Raw genomic sequence first — 20,819 nt, 5'->3', positions numbered from 1 at the left:
TTTTTGCCAGCCAAGCAGGGCCTACTGACACCATTTTTCCTTGGGGAAGAGGAGGGGTTGTTTGGGTGTTTTGCTATTCACGAACCAGTTTCTTCTGGAAAGTTAGTTTGTTTAGAGTGGGTGCTGATACCTGGCTTTAGAGCACTGTCAAGTGTTTTTATGAGGGAGCCTGGGAAGGAAGGCACTATTGCTGGGACCCCTGGACAGCACAGCTGCCCTTGGTGATAGAGAGCACTGCGTGAGGAGTCCCAGTGTCTCTCTCCCCTCACAACTTCCTATATGACATTTCCTTTAGCCTCTTGGAGATAGAAGGTGGGGTGTGGGACACTGGTAATCCCAGCCTTATCTGACCCCCACATTGTCCTAGAGCAGTCACAGATGAAGGGGAGTGGGGTGGGAGGTGCTGGGGAGCAGAGCAGGCACAGGAGACTCAGGAGAGTTGTTTGTTCCAAGCATACAGGGGCAGAGGCCAAGGAGACTGACAGAACAGAAGAGAGGGCTATGGGAACCATAGTGAGGGAAGGTCAGGGAAGAGCCAGGCATGGTGGCACACACCTTTAATCCCAGCACTCGGAGGCAGAGGTAGGAGAATCATGAGTTCAAGGCCAGCCTGAGACTACATAGTGAATTCCAGGTCAGCGTGGGCTAGAGTGAAACTGTATATCTTGGGAACAAGAAAGAAAGAGAGAGAGAAAGAAAAAGTCAGGGAAGCAGAAAAGGGCCAAAAACAGGTTGGGGAGGGAATGTGACTTGCTCGTTGTGGGGTGTGAAGACTCAACCCAGTGTTCAGCCCACACCATGGAAAAGTGCTACTGCATCCTTGTCTGGTTGTCAGGTCTGCAAGTGGAATGGATGAGAATTTTAGCTCTTCCCTTTCTCTCTGGTCCTCCAGCCTCCTGACCAGCCGACCTCCTGAACAGCAGAGGCAGGCAGTGCGGAGGGGGGGGGTTGGGGGGGTTTCTGTCAGGAGGGTCCTTTTTCAGCTTTGTTATTACCACTCCTTGCCCTTCCCCCATCTCAGGGGCTTGGGAATAGGGTGCTTGGGAAGTAGGGAACCTGCCCAGGGGCATGTCTCCTGCTCTCTCTCTCTCTCAGAAGTCTGTCTCAAAGCTTCTTCAAGACACTTGGGCACTGTAATTCTGAAGATGGACATTTATTAGCACGCTCAGTCGTGCCACACAGAAAGTGTATTCAGACAGGGCCCCTGCCCAGGGGGCTCACAATCTAAGAGACATCACACACACACACTCGCACATGCACATACACACATAACACACGCAGGACTCAGACACGTGAAGCTGATGTCTTCAGGGGGAAACAGATGGTCCCAGGAGCCACAGGCAGAGGAATCCAGCATGTTTGGATCATTGAAATGTCGATTGTCCTTCGTGCTATCTTTGTTGTGGAAGAAGAGGAGAGCCCCAGAAAGGCCTTCCAGGAAGCAGTGTCTGGGAGGGAGTTGCAGGAAAAAGACAACAGAAAGCAGCAGTCCCAGGTACACAGAGGGACAGGCAGATAGCCCAAAGCAAGGCATTGAGGGAGACAGAACCAGAAGCCCAAAAAATAGGCCCCAAGTCCAGGGCAGAAGCCCTGAGCCAATGGCCAGGGACTGTGACTGCTGGGCTGAGCCATCTGTGCTATGTGGCTCTTTCTCCAAGCTGTTTTCACAAAGGCTGAACAGAAGCCTAGACAAGGGAGTACCCCTGAGGCTACTTACCTGACCCCAGAGCTCCCTCCAACCTTTGGAATAGAAGCCCAAAGAAGCCATCCTTGGCCCCCATCTTAGGTGCTGGGGACAAAGCCCAGGGCCTTGTGCACACTTGCAACTACTGTACCCCTACAGCTCAGCCCCCTACACCTTTTAAAGAGATGCTCACACCAGGTTGGCGGAAGTTGGGGCAGAAAGGAAGGCAGGAGGCTTGAGTGTGCAGGGGGTGACTGTGTGTGGGGGGGTGGGGGTTACTTAGTGCAGCTTGCAGCTGCTGGCCCCAGGTGCAGGAGAACAGGAGGCATGTGACCCCATTCACTGCAGTGAGAATGGAGCAGGGACCATGGATGTGTGCGGTTCCCTTCTGAAATACCCTGAGAGCTGTCAGGCCGGCTGCCCTGGGAAGTTATTGCTTTTTTGTGGACAGAGGACAATCAAGGGCAGGAGGAAGGACTGACAGAGCTACAGATAAGAGGGCCTGGAACCCAACCTCCCAGGAACTTGCTGAGGGGTTCTTTTCTTGAATCCTGGAGAATCTGCTAGAGAAGAGTGGAGGAAACCACAGGTCCTGTTGGGAGATCCTTAGTCCATCTGCCCCTTTCCTCCCTGGGACCAGGAAGGAGACTTTGGTCCCAAACCACAGCAGCAGAACAAGTATGGTAGCAAGGTGGTTTTGATTTGTCTCATCTAGCTCACAAGGTGGTCAAGGTCCCCTGGCAAGGGACGGAGGGGAGCTGGGTGAGCTCCAGGGAGATGACTCACTACTAACAAGCCTTACTCTTGGCCTCACCTGATATACTACTTGCCCCTTTTTCAGCAGCTGATGAGCTTCGGGGTCACAGTCTAGATCTGAGGCTGGGCTAGAAGCTCAGGCAGGCCCAGGTTACCAGAGAAAAGTCAAGTTCCAGAGGTGACAAGCTGAGTGAGAGAAGACAGCCCCAAGTTCCCCACCCCTACCCCTCACCCACCTGCTGCTTCCTCGGGAAGGTGAGAGGGCTGGGACCCATGGAGGAAACAGCCAAGGCCCTACTTTTTCACGATCCTTTATTAATCAGAACAGGCCTTGCCACAAAAAGCAGGGCCCATTCCCACAAAAATATGATTTTGCAAAGAGGAATTCTTGCTGGCTTAGAGGGTGCATATGGTGGAAAATTTTTTTTGTATGGTTCTTTTCCTTTTTTTTTCTTCATTTCTCTTTGCTGTATTTTTTTTTTTGTGATAGTGGGTTTTTGTTTTATTTTTTTATAAAACACTTGCGCTCAAGGACTCAAACACAGTACAAACAGTGGCCACCAATCCCCACCCCTGGGGCCCCAGCTGGGCTGGAAGTCCCTTGGCTTTTATATTTTTTTGTGGCTGTTTTCCTTTGTCCCTTCCCTGGCCTCTGGTGCTGGAGGGCAGGGGGAGGGATGCTGGGGCAGGTGGAATTTGTACAGCAGTTAACGTGGAGAAGGTGTCACAAGAAAGGGTACCCGAACAAGGTAACAGCTAAGTCTAGGGTGCTCACAGAGGTGGCAGATGATGCTTATGAAGGGGCCTGGGACACAGTGAAGAAACAGATGGGCCCTGGCCAGCCTCCTCCCAGGTCCCTGGAGGCTCCTCGGGGAAAGGGCAGGCGGCTTTGCTCTCAGGCTGTGGTGATAACACGCTGCTCCGGGTAGCACCTTCAGAGTCCTCCTGCCTTGACCCCCACCCAGGTCAGGTGATGGTGGCCTCACAACCTCCCCCATGAGGTAGGTGAAGTATAATTACCATCATTTACAGATGGGGAAACTGAAGCCCAGGGAGTGTGGGTGACACCCGAGATCCTGGGATAGTGGTGGCAGGGCTCCTGTGCCCTCCTCACCCTTAAGTTCCCCCATTCCCTGATCTCGGAACTCCCTAGACCTTCTTGTCTCCACTCTATATCCTCCAGCGGCCTCTTGTGCCAAAAGACTCTGCCCTCCATCCAATCACACGGAGCCTCTTGCCCACATCCTCAGATCCAGCTGTGCCAAGTAGACTGGGGAACCCCAAGTTGATCACCAATGTGCCTTGGTGAGGCCTGATGGGGGAACCGACTCTGCGAGGGGGGATGCTCTCTGCATACTAAGAGCTAAGAACTGCATGGGCATGGCCCAGATAAAGTGGGCTGGCGAGAGTCAGTTGCCTTCCTCCCCTCCGGGGCTCTCCCTTGGGCAATGGGACAGGGCACAGAAAACTGAAGTGGATCTGAGGGCGGAATCCTCTTGCCTATACCTTTCCTGCCAGTGCCCTCTTCTACTTCCATACAGCCTCTGGGGTCCCCAATGGGAGCTGTACCCAGCCTATCTAGGCAATTGGGGCAGACCCCACTTAAAGCAAAGCTACAATATTGAAACATCTGGATTTACAAGTATGTGGGTGACTGTTAGCTTTACAATGGCATTCTTCATTCTACAAAATGATTCACCTACTATGTATGAATCCTCCAGACGTCAAGGGGAGGGCAGGGCCGGAGGTGAAATTCAATTCCAGGATATTTTGATAGGGCAAAGGGGGTGGGAAAGCCTAGAGCAGAATTCTGGGCTTGAGGGGAAAGCTCACTGAAGGAAAAAACTGCTTTCCCAATGCTTATGCTTTCCTTGTGCCGGGAAGTGAGGATTGGGGGCAGAATCCTCTTGGGTGGGGTGTCAGGCCCATCCAGGGTACAGTGTGGTCCAGGACTGCAGCGCTCTGGTGCCACCTGGCGGTATGCGCTGGGAATGTTTAGGGCTCAGGCTCAGAACCCCTGAATTTGAGGCTCTTGTCACCTGTTTGGTTCTATCAATACCAGGATCAGCATAGGGATGACAGGGCTTAAGAGGGATCATCCTGGAGTCTGCTGTCTCCAAGGGAAAGCCAGTTCTAGTCTCAGCAGTAGCTAAGGAAGAGAAACGGCAGCTTCTTTGGGTGTGGCAACCTCAGACTTCTGGAATGTTCCCTGAGTCCTCTGCCTGCTCACTGGGTGGGAGGGGCAGAAGGAGCTGTTGATCTGGGGGACCAAAGTGCCAAGACAGCCTGGAGAAAGTCAGGGGATGGCATATCATATTCCACACAGAAAGGAGTGAGGGATTGGGGGCACTGTACCCACAGGAAGAGGCGAGGACGCTGGAGAGTATAAGCAGATGCCAACTGGGCTAAACTATGAGGGTTGGGAAGGTGGAGGACTCCCTGGGTGAGAAGTTGGGGAGATCTGGAGGGGATGCCTGAGAAGGAAGGGAGTGGGGTCTTGGTAGAATACCATATACACAGTAGGTACCTACAAAGTGTGAACTTATGCCCGAGAGATGACACTGCTCTGAGGAGCTGCTTGCTACCGGAGGGTTTTAAGCAGAGAGGGGCCCTGCCGGGGGAGGAGTACAACAGGAGGCATCTTTCTTCCCCATCCCTCTCCTATCTTGCCACTCTAGTCTTAGCCTCTGCCTGCCCTCAGCTCCACCTTGTTTTTATAAAACTATGGCATCAGCACTACAGACCCCAGGGGGACACGGAGTGAGCATCCCCCTCACACACGCAGTCTCGCGCGCGCGCACGCACACACACAATGGACACAACACAGGTACAGGCCCGTGGCTCCAGGATTCTGGAGAGGGCTATATACTATCCTTGGCTTCCAGGGCCCAGCCGGCACCTGAAGCTGGGAATGGGGCTGATCACCAAGCTGAGGCCAAACGCCTCAGCCTCCCTCTCCTGAGCCCGCAATGGGGGGCTGGAGAGGGCTGGCTTCTCTCCACTCCAGGCACTGCCTTAAAGAAAACGGGGGCTAAGCCCACCTGGCGGGCCTCTGGAGGGAGCTGCCCACCTGACTCTGGAACCCTCCCCCACTCTTCAGGATCAGCAGGGCAGGAAGGACAGGGGCAAAGCAGGGAAACGGCTCCCAGACCCCCAAGCTGGGCCCACGGGGCTGGGCTGCTACTTCCTAGAGATGAGGCCCACTGGAGGCCTGAGACTGCCCCGGCTGAGCCCTCAGGATCCTCCCCTCGCCCATGGTAGGGGGCCAGGCTGGGCGATGGTTGTGCATAAAGTGGTAAGGGCATGATGGGACCCAGGCCTCGGCCCCCTGAGCCTCCCTTGGCCCCACTCAGGCTTTCAGCTGGTGCCATTGAGCCACAGGCTGCCTGGGACGAGCAATCATATCTTTCCAGTGCTTCACCTCGCCTGGACCACTCTTCCAGGAAAGGTAGATCTGGGGAAAAAGTGGAGAAACATTATGCTAGGTTCTTGGGCATGGCATCTACCCTGTAACAGCCTCACCCACAGAGACCCTGCCTTCAGCCTGACCTAGTTCTTGGGTTGTGCCGGTCCTTGGAGGGCATGGGCATGCCTGGCCCTTTGGCATATGGCTGCAACATATTTTGCAGTGGATTGAAGAAAGAGGCCCAGGTAGTTGGTTTGGGGCATCCCCTTCCTGCCCTACCCGGGTACCATTATTACTGTTGTTCCACTTCCTGGCTAGTTCCCACTCTGCATCAGGGGCTTTGTGTCAATGGATCACAGTATCCTTACCTCTATAAGGTGTGTAGACTTCATTATTAGTCCCATTTTTCAGATGTGGAAACTAAGGTACAAGAAGCTAACAGACTTACCTATAACCACAGAGTTTGAAAGTGCAAAGAGGCATAAGGCATGTCTTTGGAATTCTAGACTACCCATGCTACCAAGCCCCTGTGTCAGGGCTCCACAGCTTCATGGGGTTGTTTGCAGGGACCCCTTCAGAACCCTGCTCCATGAGGTAGGCCCAGCTGAGCCTAGCCTGGCTACTGTGCCCAGAACAGAGACAATGGGAGAAAAGCACTGAGCGGTATAGGGCCCTGACCAGAGTATGTCAAAGGTGTCAAGACGACAAGTCAGAAAGGGAAGGATGAAAAAGTCACAGCACACAGAAGCCTGAGGACTGTGACAATTCCATGCAATGGGCTAGCTAGTGGGGTCTTGGAGCAGAGAAGGGACATTGATGGAAGAACTGGTGAAATACTGATAGAGACTGGCTCATTCACAGTAAGACACCACTTTTGATCCTTAAATTGTGGCACATGCACCATCACAATATGGAGAGATGGCAAGTGGGGACACTGGGTAGAGGGATATAGGAATTTCATACTATCTTGGCTATTTTTCTATAAATCTAAAGTTGTTCCCCAGGTATGGTGGTTCATACCTGTAGTCCTAGCACCTGGAAGGTTGAGGCAGGAGGATTGCTATGAGATGAACACCAGCCTAGATTACATAGAAAGTTCCAGCACAAGCTGAGCTTCAGAACAAGGCATTGTCTTAAAACAAACAAAAAACCGAAAGTATCCGTCGTGGGAGGGGAGAGGCTCAGGAGACACCCCCTTTCTGGAGGAGCTACTGGTAGTAAATGATTGCTCATGTGGGTCACGTTCTTCAGTGGTGTAACCACTGCCATGGTGCTCAGACTCCATGTTCATGCAAGTAACCCTGACTTACCTCAGTGGGTCACAAAGACTTAGGAAGAGACAGACAGAAGCCCAGGAAACTAGGAAGGGAATTAGTTGGGAAGAAGCAGTTGAATGGGACAGGTATAAGAGAGGGTAACTGGGGGGTGAGCATGATCAAAGCACATTACATACACGAGTGAAATACTCAAAAATGAAATTAAAAACACAAACAAATAAAAACAAAATAACCCCGTGCTGGGTGTGGTGGCACATGCCTTTAATCCCAGGACTCAGATGGCAGAGGTAGGAGGATCACCATGAGTTGGAGGCCACCCTGAGACTCCATAGTGAATTCTAGGTCAGCCTGGGCTAGAGTGAAACCCTACCTCAAAAAACCAATAAACAAATAAATAAATAATAAAACAATCCCAATAAAAATATATTAAAAGAGGAAGAAAATGAAAAAAACAAAAGCAGGGGAATGAACTCCAGCTCTGTCATGCGGGTCCCCATCTTAGCCTTAGGTTCCTCTGTAAGACACCTGCCTTCCACCAGCTGGAGTTCTGGGTCCCCTGAGGCTGGTTGGCTGACAGAGTCACAGTGGTGGTGTCTGCCCATGTTTGCATCCTCAGCCCTACATGATGCTTCAGCCTGGAGCAAAGCCAGAAACACTGTTGCCATGCAATGCTCCTGGTCAAAATTTCATGACTGAGCAGACACACGTGCCCTTGGAGAACCATTTCAAGAATAGTTTCTCTTATAATAGCAGCTACCACATCTGTTCTAAGTACTATGCTAAACATTTCCATGTGTTCTTATCTAATCCTCCCATTACATGGTGTGGCTGAGACTGGCCTCTCATTTTGAACATAGAAAATGAGATTGAGAGAGGTGATAGCTGGGCTGGAAGTATAGCTTATGACAAGAGTGCTTGCCTGGTGTGCACAAAGGTCCTGGGTTTCACACCTAGCACCTGTCAGGTAGGTAGGTAGGTAGGTAGGTAGACAGACAGACAGACAGAAAGACAGACAGACAGATAGATAGATGATGGATAGATAGACAGATGGAGGCTAGGTTGGGACCCAGACCTAAGCAGCCTGATTTTCAAGCCCACACTCTTAACAACACAGGAACAGGCTTTTCAAAGAAGATAATTGGAAGGGTTTATGTCAGAATCACAGTATAGAAAAACTCAAGACACATCTAGATTCACAGGATAATATGCAAGGTTACCCTTAGTGAGAATTTCTACTTATCTTAATCAATCTTATATCACTCTAGAAAGTTCTACATGGTTGGTATTAGTAGTTCCATTTACAGATAAGAACATGGATGCTAGGCTGGAGAGATTGGTTAAGGCACTTGCCTGCAAAGCCTAAGGACCCAGTTTGATTCCCCAGTACCCATGTAAGCCAGATGCACAAGGTGGTGCGAGTGTCTGAAGTTCATTTGCAGTGGCTAGAGACCCTGACACACTCATTGTCACTCTCTCTCTACCTGCCTCTTTCTCCTCCCTCTCAAATAAATAAATAAATAAAATATTTTTAAAATCTTAAAGAAAACAACATGACTGGTCAAGGGAGGCTATGTGACTTGCTGTAGTAACCCCAGCTGCTTGTAGGCAGACCAGATGGGAACTGAGGTCAGGGCTTTGGAGTGTGACTGTGGCTCTGGACGCCGCCCCACCCAACTCGCCCTCTGAACAGTGCCGCACAAGCCTGAGTACTCATTCAGGAAACTTTCTTTTGGGGACTCAGTACACTTCTCTCTCCCACTTCCTTTTCCCCCTGTCCTCCAGGCAATCTGTTCTGAGCAGACTGAGCCTTTGAGGACATAGGGAGAAGAAACATTAGGAAGGTATCATTCCCCCTCACCCCCCCAACCCATGTGTGCAGGTGCGTGTGAAGGCCAGAGGACATCCTCAAGTGTCACTCCTCAGGGTCTCTTGCTGGCCTAGAACTTGCCTGATTAGGGTAGACTGGGGCCAGTGAGGCCCAGGGATCCACATCTCCACCCCAGGCAAGCACTGGGATTGCAAGTACACATCACCACCCTGGCTTTGCTTGTGTAAACATGAGTTCTAGAGATCAAACTCAGGTCTTCATGCTTGTAAGATAAACACTGGACTATCTCCCCATCCCCTATCCTCCTTTTCACAAAAGAAACATAGGTCAGAGAGAGAAAGGGCTGGATGGGTCATTTCTGGGGTCTAGCCCTGTGCTCACTGTACCCTCTGCTGCCTCTCAACCCTCATGGGCACTGGTAATGTGCCTCACCTGGCCCTACCTACCTTGCCAATGACATCATTGCGGCTGAGCTTGTCCTTGTCCATGACTGTGATAATGATGGTGGTCTCCCTCAGCTTTTCTGTGGGGATGTCGAAGGCGAAGGACTCATTGAAGATGGGGTTCAGGTTTCTTTTCATGGTCACGGTCTTCTTTTTCTCTACCCGCTTGTCCTTGTACATTAGCCACACCTTCACGTAGGGGTCTGGACAGAGGGAAAGACCAAAGGACAATGTGGGGGGGCATCTTGAGGACCCCTGTGACCTTCCAGGAGTAGAAGCTGAGGTGAGGGCCATCTGTGTGCTTCTTCAGAGGTGAGGACAGGCCAGAGCAAGGACAAGAGGACCATCAGCAGGTACAGATCCAGAAAAAGTCCTGGCCATCACTTAGCGTCCTCATGATAGCTCCAGGGCCAGGTCTTCCCAAGGCCATGTACAAGCAGCACTGGGGCTGGGGCTCAAACCAGGCTCTCCACACCAATGTTTCTAATTCTAGGAGGCGCAGAGTACAAGATGGTACTACCCTGAGGATTTCTCAAAGGGTCTCCAACATCTTTAGCACAGAGCAATTGGGACAGGAGGCAGGGGTGGGTAAGCAGGGAGGGCCTCTGCACATTCCTGCTCTCCACACTAGGGTGACATCTATGTCATGGGAAGCTCCCCTGCCCGCCCACCCTGCCATCTTCTGCCTGGAGGAGGCTCAGTACCTGATGTGCCCCCGATATCCATGGCTTTGAGGTTGCGAGCTTTGATGATGTTCACGATGATGGAGTTGGCAGAGGGGTTGTAGCAGAGAGATAAGAGCAGCTCCCCTCGGCTCCCCTGCAGGAGGACAGGAGGGTGAGGGCGGACTGCAGGGAGGGGGGCCCTTTCCCTTGTTCTCCTCCAGGGGCACAAGCAGGGTGAAGCTGGACCACGAGGAGGGGGACTGATATCCTTGGCTCCCCTGCAGGGGCAACAGGAGGGGTGAGGCTCGGCCACAGGGAGTAGGGTTGCTCCCTTTGACTCCTTTGCAGGAACAACAGCTGTAGAGACCAGCAGGGAGGTTACAGGGCCCTGAGGTGGGTCTTGCTACCCTCATCCTCCTCTACCTTGACCTGGCTCTTCTGCAGCCCCTCTGTCTGTCACCACTATCTACCAACTCCTTTTCTTTGGCAGGTTTGTACAAGCTCAGCGTTTCCAATTCCCTGCACAGGGTCCTGGGCCGTCTCATAGCTCAGGGGATTCTCCTGCAGTGGGAACTCGTTCCCTCATGGCTACTCATCTGCATCCCTCCCCAAGCCTGCTAGCATCCTATGGCTGAGGAAGAATTAGGACCCATCTGCCAGCCCTGACCACAGCTCCTTTCCAGCCAGAGGCCTGACGGGTCCCTTACACTCCCATCGCTGCATGGCTTCAGATCCTTCCAGAAGGTCTGCATCTGGGTCAGGTCCACCTTGTTGAGAGGGATGGACACCTCCCCAATGGGGTCATTACGGCTGAAGCGGTCGTAGTCCAGGACCTGGAGGTAGAGGACCCTCTGCACCACCTTCTCGTAGGGAAACCCTGGGGGGACAGATAAACAAAGTGAGGAGGGGGCACCGACAGGCCTCATGGGTAGGGAGAGAGGGAGGAAAGAAGGGAAGAAATGAAGAACAGAGAGGGAGGTAGGAAGGAAGGCCCTGTGAGTGGGGCTTGACCCTGTGTCCTCTCCCTGTCACATGCCTATAGGACATCAGGCCACACATGACTGCGGTATAATTCTCTAGAGTTTTAGCAAAATCTCTGTTTTGCCAGGCATGGTGGCACACACCTTCAATCCCAGAACCTGGGAGGCAGAGGTAGGAGGACTGCTGTGAGTTTTGAGGCCACCCTGAAACTATATAGTGAATTCCTCAGTCTAGGCTAGAGTGAGACCCTACCTCAAAAGAACAAAAATAAACAAAAAACAAACCAACAAACTCTGTTTCATGTGACACTCAAATAACTCTTAATTGTTAAAATGATTGTTAGAATACCCTGTTCAGCCGGGCATGGTGGCGCATGCCTTTAATCCCAGCACTCGGGAGGCAGAGGTAGGAGGATCGCCGTGAGTTCAAGGCCACCCTGAGACTCCATAGTGAATTCCAGGTCAGCCTGGGCTAGAGTGAGACCCTACCTCAAAAAAAAAAAAAAAAAAAGAATACCCTGTTCATTTAACAGATGACCTACATGACAGTCCCATGGCTAACTGTAGGATTGGGACCATCCGATATCACAACTTGCATGATCATTTCGAGGGGCCGGCTCATGGCCTCATGCTCTCTGGGGCAAGTCTAGGTAAGTGGTTCTGAAGGAGGCTACATGCAAGCCCCAGGAGTATGGGGGGGGGGGCTCAAAAGGTGTTAGGCGTGGATGGACAAGTGTCCTAGACTGTTTTCCACTTTGCCTCTTTTCCAGGCATTGGTGTGTCCTTCTTGAACAGATCCCATAGCTCTCCCCTCTCTACCCTGTGTCTCATGCCCAAGCCACCAGCATCTCTTGCCTAGACAGTTTAAGTGTCAAGCCACCCTCCTACTCCCAAGTTCCCTCTGCCGTGGCCCATTCCTTCTGCAAGCCTTTCAATGTTCCAGAGTACTGAAGAGATGGTTTAGTGGTTAAGGTGGTTGCCTGCAAAGCCAAAGGACCTCGGTTCAATTCCCTAGGACCTACATAAGCCAGATGCACAAGGTGGTGCATGTTCATTTGCAGTGGCTGGAGGCCCTAGCATGCCCATTCTCTCTCTCTCTGTTCCCCCCTCAAATAAATAAATAAAAATAAAATATTTTTAAAAATTTAAAAAAAGGAAAAACTGGCCTACCTTGGCAGCAAGTCCTTTCAGTGTTGCCCAGACACCTGCCCCTGTGCCTGTTCTTACCTAAGAGACAGGGCTCCAGGCCTCCTCATCCTGACTCTGCCTGCCTCAGGACCTATTGCACGCAGCCCCAGCATGTCTGCTCGAGTTCATTCTAATCACTTAGGCCTTGACTTTCTTTCCTGATATCCCAGATGGGTGGGCTGCCCTGTTCCTGAATAGATTTATACACCTGTTTCCTCCATTATTTGCATGACTTGCCCACTGGGCCAAGGTTTGCAGAACATCACCTCTGTGATCAAATGCTGGGTTCCAGCATGTAGCAGGTACTTGATAAATATGGTTAAGAGAATAAATAAACAATGGAATGGATGGATAAGCACTAGTGAAATGGTCTGATGGAGGGGCTAGAAAGAAAGGAGATGATAGGAAAACAGGTCTGAGCTGGGAGCCTCTGACCCTTGGGGGACTTAAATGACCTGGGTGGGGACATAAGCTAGCCTGGAGGTCTTGGGGTGAACAAGAGGGGGCCATCTAGGGAGAGAAGGTGAAAGGGAGAGAAGAGTCCTGGAAAGTTCTAGAAACTTTGCCAGAAATACAGGAGCCTGTGGCAGAGTTGGAATAAGATTGCTCTGAACTTGTTTAGTCTCCTTCTGTTAAGGGGGGCTGTGTCTTGTTCATCTTGGTGGCTCTGAGAGACCTTGCCCAGGTGACCCTTGGTATTTCTTAAGGAAAAAATGTATGAAGACAAGAGGTCGCTGTACCAAACTCAGCTCTCTCCAACACCACAGGAGGCAGTCTCCTATCTGGCAAACTCCTACTCATCCAACAGCGTTCCTCTTGAATGGCCCATCTTTGGAGAGATTTTCTTCATACTAAAGGGAAGTCAGACATAATTCTTTCAATGTTGGTCATGCTGTGTGTGGCTAAAAACTATGTGTATATGTGTGTGCACATGGTCTGTGAAGGACAGAGGACAACCTTGGGTGTGGTTCCTCAGAACCACTTAATTTCTCTCTTTGAGGCAGGGTCTTTCTCTAGTCCAGAATAATCTGGAATTTACTCTGTAGCCCAGGCTGGCTTTGAACACACAGCAATCCTTTTAAATCCTTTTTTTTTTTTTTTTTTTTTTTCGAGGTAGGGTCTTACTCCAGCCCAGGCTGACCTGGAATTCACTATGTAGACTCAGGGTGGCCTCAAACTCACAGTGATCCACCTACCTGTGCTCCCCGTGTTGGGATTAAAGGCATGTGCCACCATGTCTGGTTACATTCACCTATTTTAAAAAAATATTTTATTTTTGTTTATTTGACACAGAAAGGGGGGGGGAGAGAATGGGTGTGCCAGGACCTCCAGCCACTGCAAATGAACTCCAGATGCATGAGCCCCCTTGTGCACCTGGCTAGCATGGGTCCTGGGGAATCAAACCTAGGTCCTTTGACTTTGCAGGCAAATGCCTTAACCGCTAAGCCATCCCTCCAACCCACATCCACCTGTTTTTGATGCATGGTCAGTCTCTGGCCTGGAGTTCACCAATTAGGCTAGGCTGGCTGGACAATGAGCCCCAGGGATCTGTCTGTGTCTCCCTCTACAGTTGGGATTACAGGTGTATACATCATATCCAGCTGGGAATCTGCACTGAAATCCTTATGCTTGCAAGGCAAACACATTACTGATGAGCCAACTCCCTAGCCCCTCAACTAATGTTTGAACTTGGTTAGAACAAGAATGACTTGAGGGCTGGTGGTGCCTCATTCTTTTCTAAGCTCCTAACATTTGGCTAAGAGCTGCTGGTGAATACATGCTTGTATGGAGTTGGGGACTAGGGCTTTGCTCACCCCATCTACTGGAGACACATGGCCCCAGTTGCCAAGTCTGTGGCTAGTTATGCCACCTGTAACCTGGCACCCATAGTGACCTATGGGAGAGGGGCTCAGAAACACACACAGTCCCACTGTTTTGTCAGAATGGGCAGGTACCAAATGACTTAAATGCAAGTTTGGGAAGAGTCTCTGGAGTGCACAAGCAGGTTCTGGAAGGCCAAGGCACTGGGGAAGCAGAACCACAGGAACTTTTTATTCTCACTGACTGAACCAGGTTGTGGGGAAAGCTTTAAGCCTTCATGAGCCAAGGCCCTGACACACACAGGCCTGGGATAGGAACTGTTTCTGTGGCAGACAGCTTCAGGTTTGCTGAGACGAACTTTTAAACCAGGCACATTATGGAGGAAGGAATATTTATTGAAGCTTACTGATCTAGGGGAAGTTCTATAATGGTAGAAGAAGATGGCCCTGTTTTTATAGGTCTAAGCAGAGAGAGAGAGAGAGAAGCCATAAGCCTATAAGCCCATAAGCCCAAAAGTCATAACCACACAACATACTTTAGAAACTTTAGCTAGGCACATTTTATATATCTTTAGATTGGAATTTCAAATTTATTACCACACCTTAAGATTTACCCAGTGACATCTTTTTCAGCCAGGTGGCTGCAGATCTAAACTATAAATTAATAAAACACTGAATCTATTAAAATTATTATATTTTGTCCTTGTCCCCCAATAGATTTAAAGCCATCACACATTATAAATTGTATTTAGTCTAATTTTAAAGGTCCCCACAGTTTTGACCAACTTAAGATAGTTTTAAAGTCTGAGAATTAAGATTGTCTTTTAGCTATGAGTTTTATTAAAATCAAACAAGTTATATATTTTTAACATATAAAGGCACAGAATAAACATTTTTAGTTGGTATAAGGCATAGAAGGAGAGACTCGAACAATGTAAACTCAACCACCATCAAGCAAACATCAAACTTTTGTAGTTTAAGTCTCATATAGTCTCTAGATTTTTTTAATTTTGTCTCTCCAGCTGGGCAGAGTATCTAGGGAAAACTTTTAGCTTAGGCCAACAGTGTACTCCATGGTAGCCCTTGTATAGTCCTGGTATATCCAAAATATTTTTAGGTCTCTATGTAAAGCATGGCCCATCTTTAATGTCTTTGTCAGCCTATTGGGGGTATCACATCCTGTCTCATTTTGTATCTTAGCAGCAGTTTCTGGAATTGTGTGTACTTTATGACCATTTTATGTATTTTTTATGTTTCTAAAATTAGTATCAGGTTGTAGGACACAGCCATATTTTAAATTTAGGGACAAAATAAATTGTAACTTTGAAAGGTAGATTTTTAAAAAATTTAACTCTTTTCCAAAAGAGTTTATACTTTTATCATAGTTTTTAACCCAGGAATCTTTTTTATTGTTTTAATGTAAAACAGTTGGGTCATGTTTTATAAGATTGTTAATGTGTTGACAATAGCAGCTTCAGTAGTCTAAACCCAGTTTTGGTGTCTGTAATTTTAATTTATTTGAGGCTTTTTTATACTCACAATCTTAAATCTCTCAGTCTAATATTTTTAGCCAAGCACATCAGTCTATTACAGGTTTAACCTTGATTAAACACTCTGGGCCTGGGCAGCAGAACACAGTCTTTATACCAGTAGCCCAGTTTAAAGGAAGTCCTCTGTAGTCATTTTTTTTCCCCTTAAAAAGCTCATAAGTTTATAAATTAAAGCCCCAAATACAAGTTTTGCTGCATTTAGAATTCTCAAATTCTCATCAGAATAGTCTATAAAACTTGGCTTGTCATTTTAGAAGTTACCTTCAGTTGTAAGTACCAAGTTCATGTTCATTCCTCCAAAACAAAAGTTCTAAAAGAACAAAATCCACATGGTCAGTTTCATCTCACCCCACTCCTGGTACCAATTTCTGTGGCAGACAGTTTTAGGTTCACTGAGATGAACTTCCAGACTAGGAACAGTTATGGAGGAAGAGATATTTATTGTTTATAGATCTAGGGGAAGTTCCATAATGGCAAAAGAAGCTGGCCCTGCTTTCACAGGTCCAAGCAGAAAGAGAGAGAAGCCACAAGCCCACAAGCCAAAAGCCACAACCACATAACACAGTTCAGGAACTCCAGCTAGGCACATTTTTAATATCTTTAGATTGGAATTTCAAACCCACCACCACACCTTAAGATCCACCAACTAACACCTTATCCAGCCAGGTGGCTGCAGATCCAAACTACAAACTAATAAAACACTGAATATACTGGGGCCATCTATTAAAACTACCACAGTTCCCAATGACATGCTGGTATCTTCAATGCCTGAATCCTCAGACATGAGAGATGTAAGACCAGTCTATGGAAGCAAGCAAGGACTTGCAGCTCAGCCCCTCCCAGAACCAGAGGGCATGGCTCAAGGCCACAACATGTCTCATGGGGGCAAAGTGTCAGTCTGTGTCTTCAACAAATTGGCAATCAGTATTTTCTGGGTGTCAGACACTTTAAAATTTTACTAATTGGTTTAATTATACCTCTGTTTTATAGATGAGGAAACCAAGACCCAGAGAGGTTTAAGATCTTGCCCAAGGTTACACAGCTACTAAGTAGGAGAGTTGGGACTCCAAACCAGGCAGCTTGAGCTACAGGCTGATGGAGATTAAGATGAAGAAAATGAAGGAAAGACTCCCCAGACGGTTCTAGCACTTTCGCCAGAGGCACAAAGGCCTTTAACTCATGTACTGTGCTCAAAAGTTTTCCAACTCTGAATCCCATGGGTGCCTCCAACCCTCCTGCCTTCCTAGGGTTGAGTTGGATCCTGGAATCTGAGTTGGAACCCCAGCCCATGCCCAGTTTTCCTCTTTGTCCTGTGGTGGGGATGTTGGCTCCTCTTGGTTCCTGGGACCAACATCAGCTAGATGCAAAATACATCAGATTAACCTGGCCAAGACATGAGCTTGTGTAAGTGCATTCTCATGAGCATGCATATCTGTCTACATGCACCTCTGTGTGCAGATATGTATACCCCATGCACATGTGTACAGAGGCCAGAACAAGAAGCTGGGTGTTCTCTACCACTCTTCTGCTTTATTGCCTTGAGACAGAGTCTCACTGAATGTGGAGTTCGCTGGTGTTTTTTGTTTTGTTAGACTAGCAAGCCTCGGTGATCCTGTTTTGCCCCCTCGCAGCACTGGGGTCACGGGCATGCACAACCATGCCCTTCCTCTTTTCTATGATTGCCGTAGCTCCAACTCAGGCCCCCATGCTTGCACAGCAAGCATCCCCCAGGCATGCGTGTGCACTGCATGCCCACAGGAAGGGGTCTGCCTGGGTGAGTTCTCTGTGGCCATGCGTGTGGGGTGGTAGCAGCCTCACCTTCAAAGAGGAAGGTCTCATTCCAGTGTGGGTTCAGATTCTTCCGTTTCACCTTGGTCTCCAGTTTGTGCTTCTTGTCAGGTAGCAGATAGATCTTGACAAAGGGGTCACTGGTGCCACTGAAGTCCTTAGCTGGCAACTCCTGGGCCTTCATGACCTTCACGGTGAGTGTAGACTCCTGGAAGTTGTAGCCGACGCTGAACTGGATGCGCCCCAGGTTCTCTCGGCTGCATCCCTCGTGGGCCTCATCCTCCTCAGAGCCTGGAGAGAGCTGCAGGGGGAGGTGACGGCAGGTTGGCAGGGACTCTGCTTCCTCGCCATGCCGGGCAGCCTGACAGGATCTAGAGGCCCTCCTGTGCTGGAGGCCTGGGGGCCGACCTCTCCTGTTCACAAGCCCTGGCTGAGGGGGGTGGTCTGTCCCATTCACAGACGCTGGAGGGTGCTCAGGCCCAGAGATCCTTGCCATGACAGAGCTCTTAGGGGAGGGAAGAAGGCAGAGCTGGGATGATCATCTATGGAGCCACAGGGCCACATTCAGGACGGTTCACTCTCCCACCTCCCCTTATGACCCCGGGTCTCCCTGGCTTCAGGCTCTCTTAGCCTCCCTGGCTACAGTTCCTTAGTGTGTGCACATATCCTGAGCTGTCTCCTCTACCTTTCTTTCCCAGCCCCCTGGACTCCTGGAAGACATGCTAACCCCAGCCGGGACTGCAAGACTTTACTTCTTATGGAAAGGGCTCTCTGGCGGGGTTGGGGAAGTCTGGTTGATGCAATTTTCAAGATGAGTAAGGCATGTTCAGGAGCAATGCACACTTAGAGGCTGAACCACTAGGGACACAAAGTCTTGCTAGGCCCGGCCTCCCGGGGAGTCTGACTGAGTCAGGCTGGGGCACCCTGGGCATTGGGGTCTCATACTTGAGCTAGAGACACTGTCGAGAAGGCCATACTTGTGCCCAGTTGCCATTGCTGAGTGGATTCTTGGACAGCCATAAGCAGCATTGGGGGGTCACAGGGAAGGAATGGGAATTGCATTTCCATCCTGATGTAGGAAGGTGGGAAGCAATTAAGGGAGAATCTTCTAGCCCGGTGGCCATTCACTGGAAATAATGGGAGGCCATAGGGCCCTGTCCACTGCCCACCCCAGCAGACCTGGCCAGGGATCTGCAGCTACTCTGGTCGAGGGAGGGCCCCAGGGGACTGCACGTGGAGCAAAACTGCAGGTACCTGTCTTCTGCTTTCTCAGAAACCTCTGGGTTCCCAGGTGCTGCAACGTTTTGTTCCACAGGTGACAGTAAAGCAGACAGAGGCACCTACCATGGTAAGACTCTTACATCACCTTCTCACAGCTGGACCAGGCAGCTGTTATCGCCCTCTAGCTGAGGAGACTGGCTCCGACAGGTAAGTCATATGTCCAAGCTTGCGTAGCAGTAAGGGCCCTCTGGCTTGAAGGCCTACCCACTCTTTCCACAAGAGCAGATCCACACCTCAGATCACAGTGAGACACCCCCCCCCCAACACACACACACCAGCAAAGATTTGCCTGCACTAGGAAAGAGGTGTCCAAATCATACCACACAGAATTCATGTCGTGTGCCACAGATCTCACCTTCACTCACTTCCTAAATAGCAACAAAAAAGATACTATCATGTCCCATGTTTGGTTTGGAGCAGAGATATTAGACAATTCCCTTCAAGCTCCCAGCGACGGACTGTCACTTTGGCAGCCAGTAGAGGATGCCCAGATTCAATCAAGAGAGTTGGAACTTTAAGCAAGGCTGGTACCCAGCAAACTTGAGTGCCCTGCCACCTGTCCTGGCTTCTTCGCTCAGACTAAAGTCTGAACTTGATCCCTGACTCTACCCAAGTCCTGTGGTGGTAGCAGGGGTGGGCTGGTGAGCTGCCCCTCCTTCTTCTTTTTGAGACAAGGTCTCATGTAGCCTTGGCTGGCCTTGAATTCATTGCATAAGACAGGATGACCTCAAACTTCCGACCCTCTTGCCTCCACCTTCCAAGTGTTGGGATTACAGGCATGCACCACCACACCTGCTTTATTCTGTGGTGGGAATCAAACCCCGGGCTTCATGCATGCTAGGCAAGTACTCTACCAATGGACTTACATTCCCAGCCCAATGCTGATTTTTCTGACTACAGAAGGGGGTCCTTCCCACCTGAACCTCTGGCTGCTCCCACAACATTCCGGCTCCACCCAGGCCCAAGAATATGGCTGCCCCACCAGAGTTTGCTCCCCTGACATGCACTTTCCCTCTGCTCATCATAGCTATCCTCCACCTGCACCACAGTTCCTGCACCTGCAGAATAGGGGGACGTGTAGCCTGCAGAGCTCTCCAGAGGGTGAAATGGGTCACATTCTATGACCTTGCCACACAGCTGGGTGCAAGGCATGACCAGACAGTGCCAGACAAATCCACCTGTGCCTCCCTATTTCTTCTCAAGTTAGGGTGAAGTCTTGGGCCACTGAGGCGTTGAACTCCCTTTGGCTTTTGGCTCCCAACCAGGGAGACCTGGGCTGACTAGACTCACTTGGGAAAGGGGCAGGCCTCTGTACCCTCCTGCTCCCACCCTTCCCAAAGCCCAGCCATCTACATGGAAGCCAGCCTGCCCCTTCTCAGGAGATGCAAGCCTCCCAGAGCCTTAAGCCAGCCCATGCCCAGGCGCATGTGCCCCAGGTGGGGATGACTTTGGTTCTCTTCTCCCAGTTCTTTGGTCAGCTCCACGTGCCTGACTCCTGAATCCCAGATTCTCCTATCCGGGGTCTAGAGATCCCCACAGGTTGAAGTCACAGGACATATTCTGCCCTGCTTATCTTAACTGTCACCGTTAATGCCAACAACCTGGCACTAACAGGGGACTGGGCAATTAGACTTGCCTTCCCATCTCCGGGCGTCTGTGCAGCACATGTGAGGGAGATGGGTCTGCACTTCCTTCCACTGCCTGAGTCTGTCAGCCCCTCCCTGAGGGCAGCAAAGGCCCTGGCCAGCTGGCTGGGAAAGGGCCGTCCCTTCTGGGAACCTGGCTACCAGGAAACGATGCTAATTAAGCGGCTATGCAGGGAGGCAGGGTGGGCTGTGGTGGTCCAGATCACAAGCTGTGCTGGTCTACACAGGAGGGAGAAGACAGGAAGGAGGGCAGTACAGGGGGCAGGCACATGAAAGAATTTTAGACTCTCAAGCAGGTACAGGGTTCCTACCTGCAAGCCCTCTCCAGGCTGCTGGAGAACGTCTCATGTTCTACAGGCTCTTTTTGGAGGACTTCTGATCCGCCAAATCTTTAACTGGTTCCTGTCTGCCAATCCCGGTGTTCTGCCAGAGGCCTCCCTCCAGGCTAATCCACAGGCTCATTGGAAAGTACCAATAGCTGTAACCTATTGCTGCCACCAGGGGGCG

The 20,819-nt window shown here is 50.2% G+C and overlaps 1 protein-coding gene across 6 annotated transcripts in view; it reads right to left on the bottom strand.

Annotated features, from left to right (window-relative positions):
- Positions 1-2,735: 2,735 nt before the first annotated feature.
- Positions 2,736-20,819, bottom strand: part of Syt7 (synaptotagmin 7) — a 64,054-nt gene continuing 45,970 nt past the window's right edge. For all 6 annotated transcript variants that reach the window (XM_045141695.1, XM_045141696.1, XM_045141698.1 and 3 more), the window contains 5 exons: positions 17,416-17,686; positions 10,767-10,936; positions 10,099-10,213; positions 9,398-9,597; positions 2,736-5,894 (listed from right to left, as the gene is read on the bottom strand). In XM_045141695.1, coding sequence (XP_044997630.1) covers positions 5,790-5,894; positions 9,398-9,597; positions 10,099-10,213; positions 10,767-10,936; positions 17,416-17,686 — 861 coding nt within the window. In that variant the 3' untranslated portion in view covers positions 2,736-5,789. The remainder of the gene's footprint in view (positions 5,895-9,397; positions 9,598-10,098; positions 10,214-10,766; positions 10,937-17,415; positions 17,687-20,819) is intronic.

The sequence above is a fragment of the Jaculus jaculus genome, chromosome 1, assembly GCF_020740685.1.
Source record: "Jaculus jaculus isolate mJacJac1 chromosome 1, mJacJac1.mat.Y.cur, whole genome shotgun sequence".
Taxonomy (NCBI): domain Eukaryota; kingdom Metazoa; phylum Chordata; class Mammalia; order Rodentia; family Dipodidae; genus Jaculus; species Jaculus jaculus.
The sequence above is the reverse complement of the archived record's forward strand: the minus strand, read 5'-3'. Positions and strand labels throughout refer to the sequence as shown.